Source organism: Heloderma suspectum, chromosome 3 (genome assembly GCF_057233095.1).
Source record: "Heloderma suspectum isolate Gila_16-S chromosome 3, 16-S_ref, whole genome shotgun sequence".
Taxonomy (NCBI): domain Eukaryota; kingdom Metazoa; phylum Chordata; class Lepidosauria; order Squamata; family Helodermatidae; genus Heloderma; species Heloderma suspectum.
Window position 1 is genome coordinate 327,836,110 of NC_139460.1, and position 26,746 is coordinate 327,862,855.

Consider the following 26,746-nt stretch of genomic DNA (forward strand, 5'->3'; position numbering starts at 1 on the left):
GGAGCTCTAACTTTTGGGCTGAGAAGGTGGCTTGCCATAAAAGCAAACACACCTAGGACACTTGGGAAGACACTTCTGGGTTCTGCTATGCAATTCTTAACCTTTTTGTTAAGATCTTAACCTTTAAATCCCTAAACGGCTGTGGAGTGTAGAGGAGAAAAGAGATCTGGGTCTACTGGTAGGCCACTGGACAAGCTGCACTGGGCCACCAAGTGCCTGCTGGGATTCTTGCAAGGAATGTTGGAGGTAGCAGGGCTTGCTTGGATCCAGCCCAGCAGGTTCTGTGGTTTTGCCCAGGATCACAAAACACAGATGAATTATGCCTTAAGTGTAAAGATATCTTCTTCCAACCAGGACACCTTCCAGATGGGTTGGACTGCAACTCCCATCATTCCCAGCATGCTGGCTGGGAATGATGGGAGTTGCAATCCAACCCATCTGGAGGACACTAGGTGCTGTGTTAAGGCATCCTGAATGTATGCACTCTTGGTTTGTAACTTTAAAACGCATCGATTGAAGCATGAGTAGTCGTGGAAGGAGGGCAGTCCAGACCTGTGCTAGAGTGCTCTTCGACCCATATGAACTTCTCCATAGTCCAAGATCGCAGCGGGGAGCCTTTCTCAACCAAAACCTGGGGTGGATCAGCATGGAGACTGGCTGTTTTTTCTTAGGCTTGCATTATGGCGGGCAACTATTTTCATGGCACATTTATGATTATATGTTTCAGTGTACCACATTTTATCATTTAAAAGATTTATTTCATGACTTCTGCCGTCCTGCAATAAGGCAACTAGAGTGCTACCATTGTCTGATACACTTGATACGTTGATGTGTCTAGGCCAGATTAATTCCTTGTAAGAAGACTGGTAGTTCTCTCAAGAACTCCCAAAAGCTTTAATTCTGCAATCCTGTGGTCCCTGGGAGTCTGTCCCAGGGTCCTTAGCATAGATAGGATCTCTCCCGCCAAGGATGGGGAGAGAGAAGGGGAGATCGAAGCGGCCATGGCTCAGTGCTTTTGCATGCAGAAGGTCCCAGGTTCGATCCCCGGCATCTCCAAGTAGGGCTAGGAAGGAATCCTGCCTGATACTTGGAGAGCATCCAAGGGATGCTTGGGGAGAGCATCTCCCCAAGGATGGGGAGAGAGAAGGGGAGATCGAAGCGGCCATGGCTCAGTGCTTTTGCATGCAGAAGGTCCCAGGTTCGATCCCCGGCATCTCCAAGTAGGGCTAGGAAGGAATCCTGCCTGATACTTGGAGAGCTGCTGCCAGTCAGTGTTGACAGTACTGGGCTAGATGGGCTAACTCAGTGTAAAGCAGCTTCCCATGTTCCTGTGAACTCAGTCCCTGTGGAAACTTCCTCTCCAACATTAGAACTTTGACATCAGAGAGAGGAGTGGTGGAGAGGCATGCCGGGAGTGGTCCAGAAGTGCCCCCTAGCTATGCCCCCAATAGAATCATAGAATCATAGAATAGTAGGGTTGGAAGGGGCCTGCAAGGGCATCGAGACCAACCCCCTGCTCAATGCAGGAATCCAAGTCAGATGCAGGAATCCAAGTCAGTTTCAAAGCCCCCAGACTGATTAGTTCCTTCTGACTGGTTTCAGTGGGAGGGAATCAGTTAAATACATTTGAAGAAGACCACTGGGGAGGGGGAAAAGGAGCAGGAAACATCACCCCTTCCTCCATGAGCTTGGCTGGGCTTTGGATAATTTGGAAGCTCCAACGTCAGAGCTCTCTCTGAGAGCTGTTTTCCTGCCAATCCCTTACTCCATCCTCAGTCTCCCACTCGGTTTGACAGGCTCACCCGTGCACTTTGCTATGTCCAGCTGCCTGTCATGAGAAGACCAGATTTGTCAGAACTGTGTCACTGAGAAAGCCTGTTTCGTCCAGCTGTCAGTGATGATCACACACACACACACACACACACACCCTACATTTTGCAGTAATAGTTGCATTGGGGGTGAGCTCAGGGAGACTTGAGGATAGAGAAGAAATTATTTCTTAAAAGACTGCCCCCCGCAACCCAGGAAGGCTAAAAAGTGGTATGCCAAGAAACAGGGATGGTAGTATTTTTCTCCTATAATTTCAAATGCATGGAATTACATTATGAAACCTGTTGTCTGACCTAAAACCTGATAGAAGGTATAGATTTTTGAGAATCTCCCTTTATTTTTAAACAGCAAATTAGTAGTCCTTGGGATTGCAAAGTTGTCTTTGAAAATGCGTAGGGAGTTTCAGCCAAAGGTCACCAGAACCTGGCACATGACTTTTTCTTAGAAATCACATTAGATTTGTTAATACATTAATTGAATGAATAATTAGATGGAGCTTTTGATCTACAAATGCATTGTTGATTGTGAATGTGTAAATGACACTGAATCAGGGATATGGTTATGCACGCAGAAACCTTTTCAGCGGATCCTCCACAGCTATGGAAATCTCTACCCAAAGTTAAGTTAGAGAGTAGCAGGGGTGTGTGCAGCCAGGGGTATTTGACTTATTTCTAAGGGTGCAATCCTATGCATGTTTAGACAGAAAAAATTCCTGCAATTCCCAGCCAGCCAGTGAAATTTTGGGGAAACTCAGAGGTTTGAGGTATTGCCATCTCTTCAAGGGAATGTTTCCTGAACCATTGGCTGAATGAGTTCAAAAAGTACTGATGCCATTGCATGTCAGCTGTCCAGTACTGAATGCTACTGCACAGTAGCTCTTGGACACCTCCCATAGGAGAGTTTCAAGCTAGAGAATGTGCATTTCCTTTAGACAGCAGCTTCTCTCCCACCTCCCATCTCTGCCTGCCTGTTTGTCTGCCTACCTCCCCTGCTTACACTAGGTGAAATGTATAATCTTTCTTGGTACCCCAGGCAGGAGAAGGACTAGAGGTGGGGGAGAAGAGGAGGAATGGGTGGAAGAAGCCATAGTGTCCTTGTTCTCCCACATCATTGGAGAGTTAAAGGCTAATTCACAAAAGAAGGTCTATCAGTGGCTATTCACTGTCATATCTAAATAGAACCTCCATGTTCAGAGACAGTGTACCTGGCAGGGAAAGAGCAATGGGGTGTGGCCCTTGTGCCTTGCTTGTGGTCTTCCCAGATGCATCTGGCTGGCCGTTGTTGGAAACAGGGTGCCAGACTAGATGGAACCCCCCTTGAGCTCATCCTACTTAAGCAGTTCTCATATGTGTGTTCTCTGAGGTGCAGCCTGCCAGCTCTATGGAGTTGGGCTGATGGCTGAGACGTACACTTTGTGGAAGCAGGGAGTGGAGAAAGGGGCTGGTGCTTTTTCCCTTGGGATCTAGAACCCTGGTGATTTTTCCCTCCACTGTTTTGGCCTAAAACTCCCATCAGGCCCAGCCAGTGGTGAGGGATGGTGGGAGTTGTAGGCCAAACATCTGGAGGGCCACATGTTGCCCAGGCCTGATCTAGAGGAAGGCCTTGGCTGGGGTTGGTTTTCTCAAGACCTGCAGAAACTCAACCAATGCAACTGTGCTAAAAATTCCCCTCCGTTTTCTTTGATGTCATGTCTTTTGGCAGGGGCTCCGAACAATTCAAAGGCCCCACAGATAATCTCTCCAAACGAGCGGGTCATCTATGAAGTCAAAGCAGGTAACTTTCCAGCAGCAGCTGTCCATTTTCCTGATTCAAGACCTATTGATCAAAATCAGCATCTTCATTTTCAAGCCAGCGTGGATGTCCAGGCCAGCGATCGGCTGCAGGGAGAGATTTCTCAGCACCCCTGGCTTGGCCACCTGCCATCCAGCGCATCGGAAGCTGCCTCGCCCTGAGCCAGATCACTCGCCCGTCGCGCCTAGTCTTGTCTACGGTGGAAGACAAGAGACAAAGCCGTGCGCAAAGGGCCTCTCAGAACTCTCCACCCTGTTTGAGAAACTGCGGGGACCATTTCACCGAAGCTCTCCAGGGGGAGGATAAATTCTCAGCAGTTTCTCACAGGGTAGGGCTCACCATTGGCAGGGCTTGTGGTACCTCCTTTTTGGTAGTTTGGTGCTGCCATTGCAAGTGGCAGCAGCATCAACCCTGCTGGACCCCATTCTGTGCCCACCGCAGTGCAGGTATGAGGGGGGCAGTGCTGTGTCCAGGTCCAGGGAAGAGGTGGGGCCAGTGCTGAGCCAAAATCTGTCCTCCAGCATCCTGGAAGTTTTCTTCCCCCCTGAAAGATGCTTCCAGTGTTCTGTCTCAGGGTGTTTTATAATTCATGTTGTTGTGCTGTGTGTGTGTGTGTGTTTTCTTTGTTACACATCTCTCCATTGCTCTGCAGCCTCCCAGGCTGCCTGCAATTCCTGATTTGGAAGTATTTCTATATTTATTTGCAGCATTTGTATACCACTGAACATAATAAAATCCCTCAGGGGTTACAATAAATATTAAAATGCTTTTAAATACATTATTAAAAACACAGCATTAACAACACAACATTAAAAGCACAAAATTGAAACAACTACAGTAAAAATAATTCAAGGAGCAGCAAAATGGAGCGGCGTGATTAATTTACTTACAGCCCAGGGAAAGCCTGGGTGAAAAGGTGTGTCATCAGGAGGCGTCTGAAAGGTGCCGCGTTCTCTTCCTCCCGAACTGCACAGGGGGGGCGGTGTCCAGAGGGCGGGTGCGGCGGCAGAGGAGGCCCGCCGTCGGGGTCCTTCACGGCGACGTTCCGTCCGTTTTGGAATGGCCAGCAAGGCCCCTCTGCTGGTCTTCAAGGTCCCTGGGTGAGGGGAGGCGGTCTGCTAGGCCTCCCGGTCCCACGCCGTTTAGGGCTTCGTAGGGCAGTAGCTTAACCTCGAACGCCTCTCGGCAGCTAACAGGCAGCCAGTGCAGCGCTTTTAACACCGGTGTTACGTGAGCATAGCTGGGTGTCCCAGGGAGCCCCCCGGCTGCTGCATTCTGCACTCGCTGCAGCTTCTGACCCACGCACGAGGGCAGCCCCTCACAGAGCGCGTTGCAGTAGTCTAATCGTGAGGTTACCGGAGCATGGGTCACTGTGGCTAGGCCATCCCTATCCAGGAACAGGCGTAATTGGCGTACCAACTGGAGTTGCCTCATGATATCTTCCCCTGGGCTTTAATTGAAGTGCGGGAAGCTGAGGAGGCTACAGGCTGCCAGAGAGATGATTGTACAGACGGGACACTTACACACACTCCTTGGCTACCTCATAAGTAAGATAAGCACAAGAAACCCAAACCATGAGAATTTGTCTGAAATTATCTTCACCATTAATTAAATTTCTTTTCAAAAGCTATTTCTTTTCAATCAAATTGAATGAGAATGGTTGAAAAAATGTGGGAGAATTTTTGGCACAGCACTACCTAGAGATGCGAGGGATTGAACCTGGGAGCTTTTCATGTCAAGCCCATGCTCTGGCACTCAGCTCCCGTACCTGCTTTTAGGATTGTTGACCTAGATTATCCTGAACTGAAACAATGCTCGCTCAAAGAGTGTGGTTTAGGCCTAGAGTGACGCTTTCAGTGCCTTGAGACCCACCAAACCGAATGAAGTCCACTCCCCCATGCATACTTCTACAAACTCTATTATATTCCTTCTCTTTCAACCTTTTTCTTACCTCTAGAGCCCCAAACAAGTAGTCTTTCCTTGTATTAATATGTTGTTGTTGGTGGTGGTGTTCTTCTATATAGCTGTTGAGTGTACTACAAATTAAAGTAGTGTCCTGCTCCAGTAAAGCAAAGGTTCTGACCAAGTGTGGGGGGCGGGGGTGTTCATAGCAAGTGTTCAGGTTTTGGCAAGCAGAGCAGGGCTGCAGGACTTGGCTTGGCTTCCTGTGGAGCTGGAGCATGTTTCGAATGTTGCTTCTGTACCAGGAAACTCCACTGACCTTTAAACAGAGCTGCCACTCAGTCGGGGCAGTTAGGTGGGAGACGTCTCTCCTGGTAGAGGGGGTCTTGCCCACGTCAGCAGCTGTCAACTCTGATGGCGTGGGTTCCCACTGGAGGGTGGCAATGCAACCACTGCTGGCTGAAGAGGTCCCTGCAGGATGGGGCCCTCCAGCCCAGAACTTCTGAGTCTGGCCCCAAGGGCAATTACCGCTCTCCCTCTGACTTTCTCTCCAACTTCACGGCCTCATCCCCCAAGGAGAAGGAGAGGACCCAGGGGAGATGAACAGTAACAATAAAATACAAACTGAAAACAGCAGCACAGCAGTGAACTTAAAAGGAAACATGGTGAAGCAGTGATCAGTTCCCAAAGTCCAGCTGAAGAAGAATGGTCTTCAAGACTGAGGGGAGTTATGATAGCGCTCTTCAAGTACTTGAAAGGTTGTCCCAGAGAGGAAGGCCAGGATCTCTTCTCAATCATCCCAGAGTGCAGGACACGGAATCATGGGCTCAAGTTCCAGGAAGCCAGATTCCGACTGAACATCAGGAAAAACTTCCTGACCGTTAGAGCAATACGACAATGGAACCCATGACCTAGGGAGGTGGTGGGCTCTCCCACACTGGAGGCATTCAAGATGAGGCTGGACAGCCACCTGTCAGGGATGCTCTGACTTGGATTCCTGCATTGAGCAGGGGGTTGGACTTGATGGCCTTGTAGGCCCCTTCCAGCCCTACTATTGTATGATTCTATGAATTGCATGCAGAAAGCCGGCGAGGAGGAGGCTGTTTCACCTTGTATGCCCCAGCTGTGGGCTGCCAAGATTTAGAGGTGCTGAGAAAGTGATAAGCCAGATCGAGGTTTACTTACAAGCAGACTTTTATTGAGTACTTACAGCGCATAGGCGTACCCAGTGGTTGGATCAGACAGCTTCTCTGAACAAAGAGCTGTAGTGCACGAAGGGTTTTATATCATACATGTTATCCAGGCGTAGCAGTGAGGCACTATGACAGGAGCAAGAGTTAATTAGGGTTCATCTACAACATTCCCAGCATAGCCTAACAGTGCATGGTAACCTATTTGGCAGAAGCAAGATTATCAGGGTTTTCCCAGCACAGACACCTGTAGCTTTAAGACAAACATAGCTTCACGTCTCGGGCACATCGGAGACTCTGATAAGATAAACGGTACCAGAGCTCATTAGCATGGAATGTGCTGAGGCAGTCATATCAACCTTTGAATCATAGAATCATAGAATAGTGGGCTTGGAAGGGGCCTACAAGACCATCGAGTCCAACCCCCTGCTCAATGCAGGAATCCAAGTCAGGGCATCCCTGACACATGGCTGTCCAGCCTCATCTTGAAGGCCTCCAGTGTGGGAGAGCCCACCACCTCCCTGGGTAGTTGGTTCCATTGTCGTATTGCTCTAGCAGTCAGATTCAGCCGGAATCTGGCTTCCTCTCACTTGAGCCCATTATTCCGTGTCCTGCACTCTGGGAGGATCAAGACGAGATCCTGGCCTTCCTCTCTGGGACAACCTTTCAAGTCCTTGAAGAGCGCTATCCTATCTCCCCTCAGTCTTCTCAAGGCTAAACATGCCCAGCTCTTTCAGTCTCTCTTCATAGGGCTTTGTTTCCAGTCCCCTGATCATCTTTGTTGCCCTCCTCTGAACCCTCTACAGGCCTGGGGCCTTACACATCTTCTCTCAGAAGGGAGTTCTGTAACTTCAGAGCAGCTTGTTTCCAGCTTGTTTGCATCCTTCTTAAAGTGCGGTGCCCAGAACTGGACACAGTACTCCAGATGAGGCCTAACCAGTGCTGAGTACAGGGGAACTAGTACTTCCCGGGATTTGGAAGCTATGCTTCTATGAATGCAGCCCAAAATAGCATTTCCCTTTTTTGCAGCCACATCACATTGTTGGCTCGTATTCCGCTTGTGATTGACAACAATTCCAAGATCCTTCTCGCTTGTAGCGTTGTTGAGCCATTTATCCCCCATCTTGTAACTGTGCATTTGGTTCCTTTTTCCTAGGTGCAGAACTTGGCATTTATCCCTATTAAATGTCATTCTGTTGTTTTCTGCCCAGCGCTCCAGTCTATCAAGATCACTTTGAATTTTGTTTCTGTCTCCCAAAGTATTAACTATCCCACCCAATTTTGTGTCATCTTTGACTCATCTTACAAACCAAGAGGCCTACCTGCAAGAACATTGCAATAATAATGAACCAAAGCAGAGAGCATTATGGATCTCTAAGGCTCTCTCAACCACTGTTAGCTGGCTTACAGACCTAGGGCCTTACACATCTTCTCTCAGAAGGGAGTTCTGTAACTTCGGAGCAGCTACAGCTAAGGCCTGGTGGAGGCTCATCTCACTTTCACATGAGGTGGAAGCCAGAGCAGGGCCTCAGCAGAAGATTGCAAGCCCATCACATTCTGCACCAGCTGAAGTATCTGGAACATCTTCCACATAGAGTGGAAGTCACCAAAGCATGAATGACAGCAGCCAGAAAGTGGGCAGCAGCTAGCAAACCTAGCTTACTGGGAAGATTCTCCAAGTCGAGGTCGGCGAGTCATGGGGGGCACAATAGAGTGTATAAAACTATGCATGCTGTGGAGGGAGTGGATCCATAAGCCTCTCCCATAACACTAGGACCCAGTGGGGTCATCCCATGAAGCTGAATGGTGGGAGGTGAAGGAGAGACAAAAAGCAGGACTTCTTCACACACTGCAGAGTTAAACTGTGGCATTCGCTATCACAAGATGGAGTGAAGGCCACCAATTTGGATGGCTTCAAAAGGGGATTAGACAAATACATGGAGGAGAAGGCTATCAATGTCTACTAGTCCTGATGGCTATACGCTACCTCCAGTATCCAAGGCAGTGTGGCTATCAATACCAGTTCTTGGGGAACAAGGAGGGGAGAGTGCTGTTGCCCTCTTGTCCTGCTTGTGGGCTTCCCATTGGGGCATCTGCGTGGCCGCTGTGGGAAACAGGATTCTGGATGAGAGAGGCCTTTAGTCTGATCCAGCAGGGCTCTTCTTATGTTCTTATGGTGTAAGTACATGGCTGATATTAAATATTGTTGTTAACATTATACTGATTATATTCATGCTAGGAACAAAGCTCTCTCTCCATTGTGAGGTTCGTTTCACATTCCTGAAGGACTCTCCACAAGAGGTCTGGTGGATGATCGATGGAAGAAATACAGATGACATCATGGACCTCAAGTTCAACACCTCCGACACGTAAGAGCCAAATGCCTCCTTGTGGTCTAAAATGGGAATGTGGTTGCTTAGTCCAAGGTGAAGGTCATCAGTAATGCCAGGCGAAAGCACAGTTGAGGCTCTGTAGGGCAGCAAGTGTGGGTGGGGGCTTGGGCAGAAAATCCGGGATTTGCTACAGTTGAGGGGTTGTGTAGTAAGACCCTCGCTTTCCCTCAACAGTTGCCCTCTGTTGCTCGTTGCAAGCCAAAAAAGAAAGAAAGGGGAAATCAGGCTATAAGCTGCTTCCCTTTCCCTGTTACATGCATGGTTCGTATGGATAGATCTATGCTAGCCAGAGCAAAGAAAAATATGAACATACAAAGCTTATGTGTTCTTTTGCTTGCTTGCTTGCTAAAAGTGTGCCCTGCCTTCCCACCAAATGGTGCTCAGAGCAGTTAGCCAAAGTAAAATTCAAAGTGAAGTATAGAATAATAAAACCAAAAAACAGATAGGTAAAACTTCAGTGAAAGCTGATTAAAAACGAGAGCCCATTAACTAAATCACAACATTTACAATGGTCGTACCAGTGGCTTATGGGACCAAAGGCCTGCCTAATAAAAAATGTATTTGCCTGTGGACAGAAGGTCATCTGAGCTGGAGCTAAGTGGGCCTCCCTTGGCAAGGAGTTCCAGAGTTTAGGAACAGCCACTGAGAAGGCCCTGTCTTGACTTCCTGGACAGAAAGAAGGGCTTCTCCTAAATATCTCCCAAACTGAGTTTGGATCCTGGCAGGACAGAAGCGGGTGGGTGGGTCCCGGGTCTGGGAATTCGGTCCATTGCCTGTCCTGGATGGGGCTGCACATCCCCTGAAGGAACAGGTGCACCCTGACCTGTCTTTGACACTAGAGGCTCCAGTGGACTTGGCAGCTAGCAGCGTCTTTTACCAGCTACGGCTGGTTTCTCAGGTACAGCCATTTGTGGACCACAGTAGCTTTGCCACGATGGTTCAGTGACTGGTAACCTCAAGACGGGATTGTTGTAATGCGGTCCATGAAGGGCTGCCCTTGGCTTTGGTCCGGAAGCTGCAGCAGCGAGGCTACGGATGGGCTGTTAAAAGAGCTGCATGGCTGCCAGTGAGCGACCAGGCCAGGTGTTAATATATAAAGCTCTAAACCACTTGGGACCAGGTTACCTTTGGGATCATCTCATCACTTAGGTCCCTGCCCAGCCTCCGCAATGCTGGCAGTGCCACATGCTCCAGAGGATCCCTTCAGGAGTACCTGCAACAGAGCACGTAGAGCACAGCAGCCACCCTCTGGAACGCCTCCCCCTTGAGATTCGGCAGGCAGGCACACTGAGGCGTGTGGTTCTAGCTTAACCAGTGATTATTTCACCGTGTTTCATGGTTGCATTTGATGTTTTTCATCATTTTTGTCAACTGCTTTGATAGCCCACTGGAAAGCGGTATATAAATTTATGTTTCCAGGAAGACCCTCTTAGGCATTGGAGATGTGATTATTGAGAAGACTCTGATCATCCCAAAGGTCACAGAGCGAGACTTGAAGCGCAACTATACCTGCTACGCCCATAACAATAATGGGACTGTTTACAGACAGGCAGTTGTGAAGATGAAAGGTAAGGAAGCGTCCAGACAGCGCCGGCAATGACAACACTTGCGAAATATGGGGTTCAGGAGACCATGTGGCATTTGGTTGCACTGGAGTGGGGATTCTGCTCTCTCCATTCCCAGCACTTCACCTGCTCAGAGGTTGGCCTCCATGTGAATCACAAATGTCACACACGGGAAGAAACCAGCAGGTGCTGGCCTGATGTCCTCTGTTGCTTTCCCAGGAGTCGGTATTTGGATGAAGTCAGAGCTCCTCTAAAAGAGATCCTGGGGGAGGAAGGAAAGGGGAATAGCAAGATCCAGGCTTAATTTGAGCCTGGGCTTGTCTCCAGAAGCTATTGTTTCAGCATCAGAACCTCTTTTCGCTGCCAGGGCTTGGCTCTGGAACATGTAAATATAACAACAAAGTGAGTCTGGGATTTGGAGAAAGGCTTCAGTAGCATACTAGGTACAGCATGTATAGAAATGAGACAGTCCCTGTCCTTGCATGCTGCCAAACTCCACCTGATTTTTAGGTATGGGCACCTAGTCTTTTGACGTGGTCTGTCTGTCCTTCCTTCCTTCCATTTTGGAGTATTTATACACCACCTACCAGCCAAAGTTCTCGAGGTAGCTTACAGTATATTTAAAATACAATAAAATAGAAGCAGGGCAACAGAGTGTATCAGTTTCCCCCTTAGATGTTCCAACAATTCAATTCTGCAGCTGAGTCTCGTGCTTTGGAAATGGCTGCTGAAACAGAGAGATGCTAGTCTGTCCCAGGCCAGGATTTCTTGGAACTTCTGGATCTGGTGGCAGATGCAGGAGGCACCGGGGGGTGGGGGGGTGCAGAGGTCCTACAAGCCCTCCTCCGCACAGTCCTCTGGTGTTCCAGCTCCTCATGCTGCTTCTCCATCTGGTCCAGTCTTCCATGACCAGCAGCGGCTCTGCAGGGTCTCAAGCAGAGGAAGGTCGTTTCTGCCACCTGCTGCCGGAGATTGAGCCAGGAATGTTTGGCATGCAGAGCACCACCTCTCCCGCTGAGCTACGATCCCATGACAAGGGAAGGGAGGGTCACTGGCTGACATCTTAACTGTGTGTGTCTGCTTGTGTGTTTAGAGTGTTTCTAGCTGGCTTTCAGGGCAGGAGCCCCTCCCATGACAGCATGGAACAATACAATTCATGGAATAAAAACCGACGTGGTAGTAAAAATGGCAAACCTTCCAAAACACCACGCACCCCAGCATGAGACAGAGCCTAAACACAATTGCAGCTGCAACCCAGTACCATAAAACATAATCAGGAGAGGGCCAGAGTAAACAAGTAAGTCTTCAAGGCTTCCTGAATGCCTACAGTGATGGGGCCTGGCAGACCCCCGATGGCAGCCCATTCCAGAGGTGTGGGGCCTCTGTGGAAAAAGCCCTCTCTCAGCTACTCGCCCACGTGACTGCCCTCAAAGGTGGGCAAGTGAGGAGGGCCTCTGTTGCTGCTCGAAAACTGCAGGCAGGCCGATATGCGTGACGGCCAGGGGCGTCATTAGGAGAGGCCCACCTGGGCACGGGCGCCAGATCTTTTGAGCTGTCCTAATGGCCATTTTTTTACATTTTCCCATTGACTTGCATTGGAAAACAGAAACGGCCATACCTTTTTTCATTTGTATGATAAATACATGACATTTGGAGACCTAATAGCCCCCATGGGGCTGATTGAACCTGCCCAATTTCAGGCAGTTAGGTCCAGTGGCTTTTGTGCTAGTCACAGTTAAAATTTGCTATTTTCAAGAAAATCTGCCAAAGCAAAGAGCTATATTTTTTTGTGCTTGCACATAAGTTCATGAAATTTGGAGGCCTGGCAGCCCCTATGGAGCTGACTGAACCTGCCAAATTTCAGACAGTTAGGTCCAGTGGCTTTTGTGCTAGTGATGCATAAAGTATCCTTTCCTTGTAGAATAGTAGGGTTGGAAGGGGCCTACAAGGCCATCGAGTCCAGCCCCCTTCTCAAAGACTAAAACAAAAAGTAAAAAAAACTGTCGAGCCATACAGGGGATTAGAGATCCTAATCAGAAGGTGTGTAAAGTGACCATTAGGAGGTCACTATCCCTAATCTCTGGTGTAGGGTTTTTTTTAGGTGCAAAAAATCTCTCTCCCTTCTTTTCTGCTCTTTGTTGTTGTTGTTGTTGTTGTTCAGTCGTTCAGTCGTGTCCGACTCTTCGTGACCCCATGGACCATAGCACGCCAGGCCTTCCTGTCCTGCGCTCTCTCCCGGAGCGTGCTCAAGTTCATATTCATTGCATCCGTGATGCTATCTAGCCATCTCATCCTCTGCCGTCCCCTTCTCCTTTTGCCTTCAGTCTTTCCCAGCATCAGGGTCTTTTCCAGGGAGTTTTCTCTTCGCATTAGGTGGCCAAAATATTGGAGCTTCAGCTTCATTATCTGTCCTTCCAAAGAGCAGTCAGGGTTGATTTCCTTTAGGATGGACTGATTTGACCTCCTTGCAGTCCAGGGGACTCGTAAGAGTCTTCTCCAGCACCACAGTTCGAAAGCATCAATTCTTCGGCGCTCAGCCTTCCTTATAGTCCAGCTCTCACAGCCATACATTACTACTGGGAAAACCATAGCTTTGATTAGACGGACCTTTGTCGGCAAGGTGATGTCTCTGCTTCTTACTATGCTGTCTAGGTTTGCCATAGCTTTCCTCCCAAGGAGCAAGCGTCTTTTAATTTCATGGCTACAGTCACCGTCTGCGGTGATCTTGGAGCCCAAGAAAGTAAAATCTGTCACTGCTTCCATTTCTTCCCCTTCTATATGCCAGGAAGTGATAGGGCCAGATGCCATGATCTTAGTTTTTTTAATGTTGAGTTTCAAACCAGCTTTTGCACTCTCCTCTTTCACCCTCAACAAGAGGCTCTTGAGATCCTCTTCGCTTTCTGCCATTAGGGTGGTATCGTCTGCATATCGGAGGTTGTTGATAATTCTCCCGGCAATCTTAATTCCGACCTCTGATTCATCCAACCCGGCATTTCTCATGATGTACTCTGCATATAAGTTAAATAAGCAGGGTGACAATATGCAGCCTTGTCGTACTCCTTTCCCAATTTTGAACCACTCGGTTGTTCCATGTCTGGTTCTTACTGTTGCTTCTTGACCCTCGTACAGGTTTCTCAGGAGACAGGTAAGGTGGTCTGGTACTCCCATCACTTTAAGAATTTGCCACAGTTTGTTGTGATCCACACAATCAAAGGCTTTAGCGTAGTCAATGAAGCAGAAATAGACGTTTTTCTGGAATTCTCTTGCTTTCTCCATGATGCAGCGAATGTTGGCGATTTGATCTCTAGTTCCTCTGCCTCTTCTAAACCCAGCTTGTACTTCCGGTAGTTCTCGGTTCGCATACTGCTGAAGCCTAGCTTGTAGGATTTTGAGCATCACCTTGCTGGCATGTGAAATGAGCGCAATTGTGCGGTAGTTTGAACACTCTTTGGCGTTGCCCTTCTTTGGAATTGGAATGTAAACTGACCTTTTCCAGTCTTGTGGCCACTGTTGAGTGTTCCAGATTTGTTGGCATATTGAATGCAGCACTTTAACAGCATCATCTTTTAGGATTTTAAATAGCTCGGCTGGAATACTGTCATCTCCGCTAGCTTTGTTGTTACTAATGCTTCCTAAGGCCCACTTGACTTCACTCTCTAGGATGTCCGGCTCAAGTTCAGTGACCGCACTATCATGGCTATCAGGGACATTCAAATCTTTCCTGTATAGTTCTTCTGTGTATTCTTGCCACCTCTTCTTAATCTCATCTGCTTCTGTTAGGTCCCTGCCTTCTTTGTCCTTTATCATGCCCGTCTTTGCACAAAACGTTCCCTTGAGATCTCCAATTTTCTTGAAGAGATCTCTAGTCTTTCCCATTCTGTTGTTTTCCTCGATTTCTTTGCATTGTTCATTTAAGAAGGCCTTCTTGTCTCTCCTTGCTATACTCTGGAACTCTGCATTCAGTTGGGTATATCTTCCCCTTTCTCCCTTGCTTTTCGCTTCCCTTCTTTCGTGAGCTACTTGTAAAGCCTCCTCAGACAGCCACTTGGCTTTCTTGCATTTCTTACATGCCCACTGTTGGGAGCTTGCTTGCAATGAAACTTTGAAGAGGGAGAAGGAAGGGGAGAAAGAGCTCCATGTGAAATACTGGTATTTCACATAGCATGTGATTTTACTGCCTCAAACTGGAACCTTTGCCTTTTGAAGAAGTTTAATAGCTTCAGTACAGCAAAGGATCCAATCAGCCTCCACAAATTTCTTTCTCCCCCTCCACTTTAATTTCTCCTAAATAGCTGTAGGACTGAAATTATTCCAAAAGGAGGGTTAGGATTATGTGGCGTCATAATCAAGGAACTGCTGAGGCTTTTAAACAGGTTCTGCGGTTTAAAAAAAGCTAGTAAAAGCCCTCAGACACCTCAACTCATAAAGTTAATTTAAGTACGTGCAATCCTTACAAGCCCTCCACAGCCTCCTAAATTCCTCTCTGAAAGGAGCCACTTGGCTTAGGGAATTCTCTCCCCCTCCCATACATTTCCAAGAACCTCCCCCCCCCCCCCCGTTCTTTCTTTGTGTTCTTTATTCCACACAGGGCATATCTTGGGGAATTCTTAAAGAGAATTCTCTTCAGTGGGCAAGAGAAGTTCTGAACTGTATTTGACTTTATACAAACAGACAAGAGGGTTGGTTTTTCTCCTTCTCCTCACTCAAGCCTTTGAGAAAAGCGGGTTCACATGGTTGCAGAGAAACAAATCTGGGGCTGTTTTGTTTGTCAGTTGCCATTATCCTGCAATAGGAAGGGCTGTCACTCAGTGGTGGAGCACATGCTTGGCATGCAGAAGGTCCCGGCTTCAATCCCCAGCATCTCCAGATGGAGCTGGAGAGATTCCTGCCTGAAACCCTGGAAAGCCGCTGCTGCCAGTCAGTGTCGACAGTACTGGGCTAGATGGACCCAGGGCCTGACTCAGTATAAGACAGCTTCCTATGTTCCTATGAACAGAAAGCTATAATAAAAAATAGGAGTCTTTGGTTTGTTTTTTAAGTGGAGGGGAGATAAATACTGCTCATTTATGCAATCCTCTGTATGCCTACTCAGAAGCCCCATTATGTTGAATGAGGCTCACCCTCAGGAGAGTGTGCATAGAATTCCACCACAGATTACTTTTGCAGGGAGGTTTGCACCCTGACGTCCTGCATGTTTACTCAGAAATAAGTCCTGAGTTGTGAGCATGGTACTCCAGGCTTAATACAGTGCCTACCCAATTCCGTCTGATGAATTGACTACCCTTTCAGCTCAGTCCTATGCGTGTTTTGTCATGTGTGTGTCTGTGTCCATTAGCATGAACTCTAGCTTCAGTGATGAGGGAAAGGCACTTAGTACATGCTCAGAGCTTCTCCATAACTTAACCCTAGTTTTGAAAGCAGACTCCTTGGCTGAATCCTGGTGAAGTCTTGGCATAAATGAAGTTATGGGGAGGATGATACAATGAGAGCTTGTGCATAACAAGGAGGAGGTAGTTGCACAAAGCAAGACGTCTGTTTTGATGAAGAGTTGCTGGAGGATGGTAGGAAGAGGAGGGAGGGTTGCATGGAGGGGAATAGAATTGGTAGGGGGAGAATGTAAGTGCTCAGTGGTGAAAGAAAAGCATTCTGCATATGCTCAGAGGCACTCTCTATTTAAGAACATAAAAAGAGCTGGGCTGCATCAGACCAAGGTCCATCTAGTCCAGCATTCTGTTCACACAGTGGTCAACCAGCTGTTGACCAGGAATCCACAAGCAGGGCATGAGCGCAGTGGCTCCTTACCACCCATGTTCCCCTGCTGCTAACATTGGTGAAATGTAAATAAATTCTAGTAATTCTAAATTTGCATGCATGTATATCCTTCAGAAACTTAGCAGGTTTCTTGCCTGGGGGACACTTCTAATGACCTGTGCATTTTCTTACAAACTTACCCAAAAACTATTGGGGAAGGGGTGAAGGGAAGGGAAAGCAAATCACTCCCTCCCCCGAATTGGAGAACTCCTCTTCGACATGAACTGCTGCACCTCTCCTTCTGAAACTTTGCTGGTTTCTTACGTAGGGACCACTCTAGGCTGTCTGTAATTTTCAGAACAATGGTCCACAAGGAAAATAGGGAGATAAGCATGTCCTCTTTTGGAGATCCCAACTATCAAGGCCATCTTTGCACAAAAACCCCTGTGGCTATCATTCCTAAATTTGGCAGACATGATCTCCTTTGATGGGGCAATGAATCCTGAAAGGTTTATCCAATTCTTCAAAGTGATAAAAATGTTATTGGCTGTTCCCTTTAAAAGAACATCAAAATATAAACCTGCACCTATTTTTCTGATATTGGGCAGGTGTAATCCCCTTCTAGAGGGCTACTATGCCTGAAATTATCACCCCGTTCTGATCAAGAGAAAAAACTTACACTTTTTTTTCTAATTTCCCAAGGTACATAGCAGGAAGCATAAAGACTCATTTTTCCAAACCTTGACTCAGGTTTGGTGCTGAGCTGAAGTAGTCCGACTACAAATTGGCCCGAGCAGAGGCAGGATGTTTTCCAAAATGCTGAATCGAAGTTTGAGTTGAAGTGGGATGGGGCGTCAGTGCACACTTAGAATCATAGAATAGTAGGGTTGGAAGCGGCCTATAAGACCATCGAGTCCAACCCCCTGCTCAAAGCAGGAATCCAAGTCAGAGCATCCCTGACAGATGGCTGTCCAGCCTCATCTTGAAGGCCTCCAGTGTGGGAGAGCCCACCGCCTCCCTCGGGAATTGGTTCCATTCTCATGTTGTTCTAACAGTCAGGAGGTTTTTCCTGATGTTCAGCCGGAATCTGGCTTCCTGGAACTTGAGCCCATTCTTCTGTGTCCTGCACTCTGGGATGATGGAGAACAGATCCTGGCCTTCCTCTCTGTGACAACCTTTCAAGTACTTGAAGAGTGCTATCCTGTCTCCCCTCAGTCTTCTTTTCTCAAGGCTAAACATGCCCAGTTCTTTCAGTCTACCCTTATAAGGCTTTGTTTCCAGTCCCCTGATCATCTTTGTTGCCCTCCTCTGAACCCTCTCCAGTTTGTCTGCATCCTTCTTAAAGTATGGTGCCCAGAACTGGACACAGGACTCCAGATGAGGCCTAACTAGTGCTGAGTAGAGGGGAACTAGTGCTTCACAGGATTTGGAAGCTATACTTTGGAAGCTATATTTCTATTAATGCAACCCCAAATAGCATTTGCCTTTTTTGCAGCCACATCACATTGTTGGCTCATATTCAGCTTGTGGTCGACAACAATTCCAAGATCCTTCTTGCTTGTAATGTTGTTGAGCCACGTATCCCCCAACTTGTAACTGTGCATTTGGTTTCTTTTTTCTAGGTGCAGAACTTGGCATTTATCCCTATTAAATGTCATTCTGTTGTTTTCTGCCCGGCGCTCCTTATGTATATATGTATGTGTGTATGTAATCTATACACACACGCAAGCACACCACACGTGCGCACGCACACACACACACAATTAGAGGTGTGCTTAGACTCGGATATATATATGTAAATTTGTGTTATGGGCCTGTGCCCCAGATCTTTCAAGAACCTAGCAACTCCCCTCGTGAAGGTAATTTGGTCTCGGACCAATTAAGGTTTTAAAGGTCAAAACCAGCACTTTAAATATGATCTCCCTATTTCACATGGACGTACGCACACACTCATACATATGTTCACCTCTCCAGGACAATCTGTTAGGTACTGGAAGAGGATAATGCAAACGGATAGGAACATCAGGAGCTGCCTTGCATCCCGTCAGACAGTTAGTCCGTCTAGCCAGTGTGGTGTAGTGGCAAGAGTGTTGGACTGGGAGCTGGGAGATCCGGGTTCTAGTTCCCACTCGGCCATGGAAGCTCACTGGGTGACTTTGGGCCAGTCACACACTCTCAGCCCAACCTACCTCACAGGGTTGTTGTTGTGAGGATAAAATGGAGAGGAGGAGGAGGATAATGTAAGCCGCCTTGAGTTCCTTGCAAGAGGAAAAAAGGCGGGATATAAATGCAATAATAAATAAATAAATAAAAATAGCCCAGTATTTGGCCTTCCCCAAGCTGTGTGGGACTATACTCCCATAATCCCTGCTTGTTGGGCAGTATTGGCCATCCGAAGCCTTCCTGCCTTCCTTGGTCTTCACAGCCTGTAGCTTGTTGTGGGTATCTGTCCTTGGAAGCTGCCTTAGGCAGGAGGCAGCTTTCTCGCTTCCAAACCAGCTTGACCGGACATGCTGGGAAACTAGTTGCAGAAACAGAGATTTCTGACTGGTTGTGACTGGCTTTCGCAAGCGGACCTCCAGACGGAAAATAGGGGCAAGCGTGACTTCAGGCACTCCCTGCTCCGGCATTGCACCCTTGGCTTCAGGGTTTCATGAGTGCACAAGGAGGTCCCAAATGGGCAGAGGGGCTTCCTTTCTCAGCAGCAGGCCCCTGCCTGACGGAGAAATGCCTAGTTCCGACTTCGATATCATTTCATTGCCAAGCAAAGACCATTTTTTCCTCCCTGACCTTTTCATTTTTCTCACTTTTTAAGCAGACGAAGAGTAGAGCTGCTGTTCCAGTATGCTCTTTTGAGTTTTCATATGCTGGATTTTGCTGCTTTTTATTTATTTTTATTAAGTGCTACATTTACATCCCACCTTTTTCTCTCCTGTGATGAACTCAAGGCAAGGCTTACCTGGTCCTCCTTTTCTTCATTTTATCCTCACAACAACCCTGTGACGGAGGTCAGGCTGTGATTCTGTGACTGGCCCAAAGACACCCAGTGAGCTTCACGGCTGAGCAGGGACCCGAACCTGATCTCCCGAGACCCAGCCCAACAATCTCACCACTGCACCACGCTGCCTCCTGTGTTTTTGTGGAGGGGTTGTGCGTCTTGGTGGTGTGCGTGTCTTTTCTTGTAGTGTGTTATATTTTTCCTTCACATCCCTAAGCCACCCAGGGAACACCTCAATACGGAAGGACACAACTGTGGTCAATCATTTTTTAAAAGCAACAACAGAGGCCTGTGGCATGTTGCTGGGTTCATCTGCTGCTGCTCCTCTGCCTCCTCTGCCCAGTCCTGGCTCCATACCTCTCACCATTCTGTGCATTGTGTCTGGCACAGACCGCCCGGCTCCCCCCATGTCTTCCTCAAGGCTTCCTTGGAGCTGCTCTTCAACCACAGGAGCCCCGCTTAAGGGTGTCCAGATTCATTTTCAGACATTCTGGCAGCTCACAAAGCTGTGTGCCTCTGACCATGTGCAGAACAAAGTTTTTTGCAGGGGAAGTGGGGGTGAGACCTAAGCTCAAAGTGCTTTTTGCAGAGTCCATACCCTTTGTGAATGGAAGTAGCTTCTAGCTTCTGCTTTAAAAAGCGGGCCTTCTGGGCATGTGCCAAGCAGCTGTCCCTTCTGAAGCAGCATCAAAGAAGCCATAGTGCAGCCAGAGTGCATCTGAACATGTGTACGTTGCCAGCCACAGTAGGGGTCATCTTTGGCTATGATATCTATCTTGCATCACATTAAAACAAATGGAAATAACCATGGAAACAATGATCCCAGATTTCCCCCCGGCTTTGCTTCTCCCTGTTTAGGTAGCAGATCACTGTTCTTGTCGTTGCAGGATTTCCCTTTCGTTGTGCCCCCCAGGTGTATTTTACCCAGATTAAATTTGAGCTTTGCTGCCGTGAAGAATGGCGACCCCCCGCACACCCCATTTCTATGGAACTCTCTGCCTCTTGATGTCAGGCCGCGCCAGCATTGTTTTGTTTTCAGCACCCACTGAAGACTTTTTATTTGAACAAGCCTCCCTGACTAAGCAGTCGTGGTTTTAATGGCACAATTTGATTTTAAAGTTTTAAAGTCTGTAGTAGTAGTAGTACTGCTGCTGCTATTCCCCTTTTATTGTCCACCACTTGGATATTTTATTGATGTAGATCAATATAGGTTGTGTAAAGAAAATAAACCCCCCCTTCTCCGTTTAATCCCCACAGCTCCAGTACCAAGATACACCGTGGAGCTTGTCTGTGGCTTGGGAGCGACTGTCCTCCTTGTGGTCCTCCTAAGTATCGTCTACCACGTCTACTGGCTTGAATTGGTTCTCTTCTACCGAGCCCATTTTGGGACGGATGAAACCATCCTCGGTAAGGGGGTTGGGACTGCCGGGTTCCCCTTGCCTTGCGCCACTGGCCACTCTGGGCCTTGGCATCTCTCTGCCGCCATGGGCTTGCTGCCTTTCAACAGATAGGGATGGTGTACGTTCAAGCTTTACCCTTCACTTCCTCCCCATGCCAGGAAACGTTTCCCCAGTTTCTTCTCGAGGGAATGGATTTGCCTTGTTCTGTTGCATATTCCTTCCATGGCTTAGCTCTGCCCGACATTTCTCTCCACCTGTCTTCCAGATTTACACGCAGAATGGCTGTGATTAATGTGGGGACTGCTCATGCGCCGTTAGCTGTTGCCTCAGATTTCCGTTCCTTTCTTGGCTTGACTGATGCGCTCCTCTTCTTTCTGGCTTACCACTTTCTCAGCATTGTCCTGTCCCCGTCTTCCTTCACTCTGCTGCTTCTTGCTCTTTTCCCTGTCTCTTGCCTTGCCCATGTTTCTCCTTTGCTACGTTCCCTTCACTGGCGTCTATTTCCTTACAGGGTAGGGTTTAACGTTCCCATTTTCAGTCTCTCCCTCCCACCCCCTTTACATCTGCTTTCTCTTTCTCTGTCTTTGCCCCCTCAACTTTCCTCTTGGCTAAGCGCCTCAGGTCGCTTTTTCTGTTTTGCACCTCCCTCCTCCTCTCTTCCAGCCCCTTTTGTCTGGAATGCCGCTCACCATTCACACTCTCCTCTTGCAGTTGCTTGAACAGAATGTGAGAATGGAGCCCCTCTCCCTTCTGTGACCTCTAACCTCTGCTTCTCTTTTCCTTTCTCCCCCTTCTTTCCTTGTTTTTCCTTTCCAGATGCTCTTGTCTTTTATATCGTAAATGTGTGGGCAGTGTTTATTCTTTTTAATATGATTACTGTACCGTGCCTACCTGTTGAAGCTTGTTGTTGTTGTTATTATTCACATTGTTGTTGTAAGCCATGTGCACAATCAGTTGTGCCCATTACAACACTAGGCCATTGTGGTGTGCACGATCCCATCAACATTTCCTTTAGTCAAGGTAAGGGCCTGGCTTCTTATTTCACATTTCAGCCTGGATCTGAGAGTGCATTTTTTTCCATTTGTTTGAAGGCATGGAGGCCTTTTAAATAATTTTGTTTGTTTGTTTTTAGGGAAGTGCATATGTGCGTATTATTCCACTTAAAATATTTAGTAATAAAGACTTTTCTGGGGACAGGGGAGAAGGGTGGTGAAGTGGCTCACTAGTGCCTGGCTTTCCTGCCCTGCTTGTGGGCTTCTCAGAGGCATTTGGCTGGCCACTGTTGGGAACAGGATACTGGGCTTTGGTCTGTCTCCTCACTAAGGGGGCCACTCATTCTCGAACCCATCCCACATCTGTAATATGGGGGATAACCTTGCAGGGTCGTTGTATGGATTGTTGTTGTTTATTCGGTCAGTCGCTTCCAACTCTTCATGACTTCATGGACCAGCCCACGCCAGAGCTTCCTATCGGCCGTCGCCACCCCCAGCTCCCCCAAGGTCAAGTCTGTCACCTCCAGAATATCATCCATCCATCTTGCCCTTGGTCGGCCCCTCTTCCTTTTGCCTTCCACTTTCCCTGGCCTCAGCATCTTCTCCAGGGTATCCTGTCTTCTCATTATGTGGCCAAAGTACTTCAGTTTTGCCTTTATGGCATGGATTTTGTTGTATGGATTACAAGGCCATATATATGGGATGCTTTGAATATTCTAAAACTGTGTATATTTCCCCAGTGTGATTTACTAAGGCTTTGCATGGTTAAATGTTGCTGCAGTGATTTGTCCTTTGTGATTATTGTATTTTAAACTGCTGTGCTGATTGCTTTTATTGCTTTGTGGTATTATGCTATTTCATAGCATGTTTTATTGTTGTTGTTGTTGTTATTATTATTATTAATAACTTTACCCCAAATGCACCTGAGCTGATTGATATACAGTGTTAAAATCCACAATCTACAATACAACACACAGTAAAGCTATATGCACACTAAATGCATACATGTGTATTAAAAATATATAGTTTATTTAATGTATTTATTGCATTTCTGTACTGCCTTTCTGAAGCTATGCAAAGCTATTTACAATAACTTCGGAAAATAGAAACCTTAATCAAATAGAAACATAGTAAAACATTAAAAATAACCTTAAAAAACATAGCAATGATGTTAAAAGCCAAGTTAGAAATATGTGTCAGTGTTAAAATAAATCAATGTTAATGTTGACATAGGGGTTGCAGCTGAACATCCTAATCTTTTTTTCACGTGGCAGCTGCTGGCAAAGGATAATTTTAGACCACGGAAAGCCTGCTTGTCAGTCCATCTTCCGACTTCCCACATTAGCTTCCTATCCCACAAGGGCCAAAGTCCTCCCTCTAGGCTGAAAGTTTTCAATTTAAGGCTGCAGGGGTGCCCTTAGCAACCGGAGAGCTTTAGCTGGCCTCCCCTGTCTGGACTGGAAAGCCTCTGTGCCTCTTCGGGGGTTCGGAGGATGCAGGTTTTCTTGCTGAGCCTTTCAGTCAGCGCAGTGTGCTTTTTACAGCCCCTGGGGGGGTGGCGCTGGCGAAGTGGAGAACGCTTCGTTCCCTGCAGCGCTCTGCCTCATGACCTGGTGGTTCTGCTTCCCTCCTGGAGCGGGGGCAGGTGAGGGAGAACCACATGTACCCGCTTGACGCAAGTGTTTTCTCTCTCCCTCTCCCTTCTTTGGTTCTCTCCAACCGGGGCCGTCAGACGGGAAGGAGTATGACATTTATGTGTCCTACGCAAGGAATGCCGAGGAAGAAGAGTTTGTGCTGTTGACGCTGCGAGGGGTTCTGGAGAACGAGTTTGGCTACAAGCTGTGCATTTTTGACAGGGACAGTCTCCCGGGGGGAAGTGAGTATTTCAAATGTGCAACCGCGGCAAGCACTCCACAGTCATTCCCTCCCTCCCTTCCTCCCTCCCTCTCCCACACACACACACACACACACACGCCCGTCTGCAGCCTTCTCCAACCGGATGCCCACCAGATGTGTTGGACTACAACTCCCAGTATCCCCCAGCCAGCTACACTGGGAGTTGTAGTCCAACACCAGGCTGGGGAAAGCTGTGCTAGAAGCTACAAGAGAAGAGCAGTGGGGCAGTTCATAGCAAAGACAGAGCAACAGGGCTTTGCAATTACATTTTATTTGAAAGCCGTTTGCCATGGCTTTAAAACCCCCGACTGTTGGTCTTCCACTCTCCCCCCACCCCCAGAATGGGCTTTTGCTTTGTTTTTGTGCTTGTTCCCATGGCAAAGTGTCTGAGGTCGCTCGCAGGAAGTTCCTTAAAGAATAACTGATTTATTACAGTGGAGGGTTTAGTAGGCTTAAGCCAGCTTTGTTGGCTTTATGAAATGTTATCCCTGCTTGGCAGTGGGGTGGAGGGATGCAACAGTGGCCAAAGGCCATGAAATGCCTCCCTTGTTTCAAGTTTTGTTCTTTGCACCCATGTATACCTGTCTATATTTGCCAGGTAAGCTAACATTTCATGAAGCTCTGGCCCTTCCTTGTCGCCGAAGGAGGTTACTAGTATAGGATCAGGCCACCGAGGAAATTGCCGAACTCTTGTCAGCATTGCTCTTACTCAGTGTTATTAAAGAAAATCCAAATTAAGTGCCAGAACTCCAGTTCTCCAAAGTAAACGATGGGGATTAGTATAAACAAATGTTTCCTGTTGCTCGTAAAATTGGCAGCTTTATTCTGTACTCATTATGCAGATCTTGGTATTATTTTAGCAAGTAATGTGATGGCAAGGAAAAGAGTCTGGGGGTGGGAGAGGTATTACGGGCAACTGGAGAGGGGGGGATGGCTAGAGGGCCCTGGCTGCGGAGCCAGGGGCAATGTTGCAATACTTAGCTTCACATACTTGATCTTATAATCCTTACAACGGCCCTGTAGAGTGGGTCGTATTGCAGATGGTGCTGCTAGAAATTAGCCTGCCTAAGGCTGCCTGGTGAGTTCCTGGATGAGGCCATGTTCAAACAGAGGCCTCCTGATGGGCAGCTCTTAGCCACTCCACCACACAAGAAGCTCTGCTTGGCTTTACACTTGGGGGATTTTTGCCTCCACATCTTCACATGTGGTTAAAGGCTTGGGGCATGGCTTTGATTTTGTTTATTATTACATTTATATGCCACCTTCCCCCCCCCCCGCCCTCTTGCAAGGATCCCTCTTCTCTCTACTTTATCCTCACAACAGCCCTGTGAGGTAGGTTAGGCTGAGAGTCAGTGACTGGCCCAAACTCACCCAGTGAGCTTCATGGCCGTGGGGGGACTAGAACCCGGGTCTCCCAAGTCCCAGCCCAGCGCTCTCATCACTACGCCACACTAGGTCTCCCAATGCAGTCCTCTTTATATGCAGGGGCTCATAGTGCAGCTTCGTGCCATCCCAGCGTTGGACCGTCCCGGAGGATGGGGCACCCCAAGGGTAGGGGGAGCCTCGTGCTCCGAAGGCCAAGGCTGAGGAGGTGGGAGTGAGGAGGAAGGAGCTGATCAGACAGGAACGTTCCGGCCAGCTGGGCCAGTCAGTCTAGAGCAGGAGTGTTGAGCCTCAGGCCTGGGGGCCATTCTGGCCCACCTGGGGGCCAGACCCTTTTCCACTGGCCCCACCCAGAGGGACCCAGTGGGCATGCTCCCTGCCCATCAAGCAGGCCTCATCCTGCTGCATGTGTGTTCTGCCCAAGCCCTCCGTGCAACCAAACTCCTGAGGGGATGGAAGACCCCTTCTTACCATAGCATGGCTGGGGACAGGCCTTGGGGAGCAAGGAATGGAACATCGCCATGTGCGGGCCATAGGGCGTAGCTACAGCCAGCCTGGCATGTCTGGCCCCCAACGGGTTGCCAGGGCGGTTTGCATGCATGGAAGCATTTGCACCTTGCCCTGCGCATCTGCAAGTGGAGCAGGCCTCTGCTTTTTAAGCATGATGTTAGATTCAAGGCCACGCCTCACATAAAGGAAGACTGCAAGGTTCATGTTCCAGAGTTGGATTTGAGTTTCCATCTACTTTAATGTTCCATGTTTTGCTCTAGTTCTGATACACCCTCAGACAGTCTGAGAGCAGCTATATGTTGTCTGTAACGTGCCCAGAAGCAACTATGGTGAAATGGCGTCTGTTTGCCCGACAGGTCTTCCTGACTTGTGCATTGAGAGCCAGAATGGTTGGCGTGAGCGCCACTCCCCTCTGCTGCTCTCGCCCTTTTGCAGGGACCCAGCACGGTTGTGCAGAGGGCTTCTGTTCCTTCTTCTGCATCAGAGTTTCTCACCTGGTACCTAACAGGACATCTTTTCATTGCACTAACCTAAGCAGATGCCAGTGTATTTCAGCTCCGCAGAACTCAGGCAGTTTCTGAGTTCTGTGAAAAAATGCCTCCTCTGAGATGGTCATAAGTCTGTCTAATAATAGGCATAATTTTACCTACTTGGCCTCATTGGGGATATTTTCTCTGGAATGGCTGAACAATATTCCAGTTCAACTGCTCATGTTGTTCCCCCCTCCCATCCCCCAGATCTAAATTCCACTCAGTACATAATGCGAATCAGTACTGGAGGTGGGGAAAGGGTGCAACATCTACACAAGAGTCAGGAGGGGTGTATGAATTGGAGGGTGTGACGGGAGGCGAGGGTAGAGCGGGTAGCCATGCAGGCCACGCTGCAGGCTCTTCGGATGGCTTCCGAACAGATCAGCTCTTAGAAACGCACGAAGTGCTTGTGCAAGGAAGCTAACTGCACACGTGTTGCACAGCAGTGACTCAGGCCTGCACAAGTCACAGCTGTTGCTGGCTGTGCTTTGGAGTGGGGAACCGCGCACACCGGTGCATATGGTCACATGAGCGTGATGCACCGCAGCAATTCAGATGCCTCCTGTTACTGTGTTACACTTATAGACCATCTTTTTTACTCCACGGAGTCAGTAA

At 48.1% G+C, this 26,746-nt stretch overlaps 1 protein-coding gene across 4 annotated transcripts in view; it reads left to right on the top strand.

The window, feature by feature from the left end:
- The window catches only part of IL1RAP (interleukin 1 receptor accessory protein), an 89,707-nt gene that overhangs the window by 47,075 nt on the left and 15,886 nt on the right, over nt 1-26,746 (top strand). For all 4 annotated transcript variants that reach the window (XM_084847809.1, XM_084847810.1, XM_084847811.1 and 1 more), the window contains 5 exons: nt 3,532-3,603; nt 8,953-9,082; nt 10,526-10,674; nt 20,678-20,827; nt 23,545-23,688. In XM_084847809.1, coding sequence (XP_084703935.1) covers nt 3,532-3,603; nt 8,953-9,082; nt 10,526-10,674; nt 20,678-20,827; nt 23,545-23,688 — 645 coding nt within the window. The remainder of the gene's footprint in view (nt 1-3,531; nt 3,604-8,952; nt 9,083-10,525; nt 10,675-20,677; nt 20,828-23,544; nt 23,689-26,746) is intronic.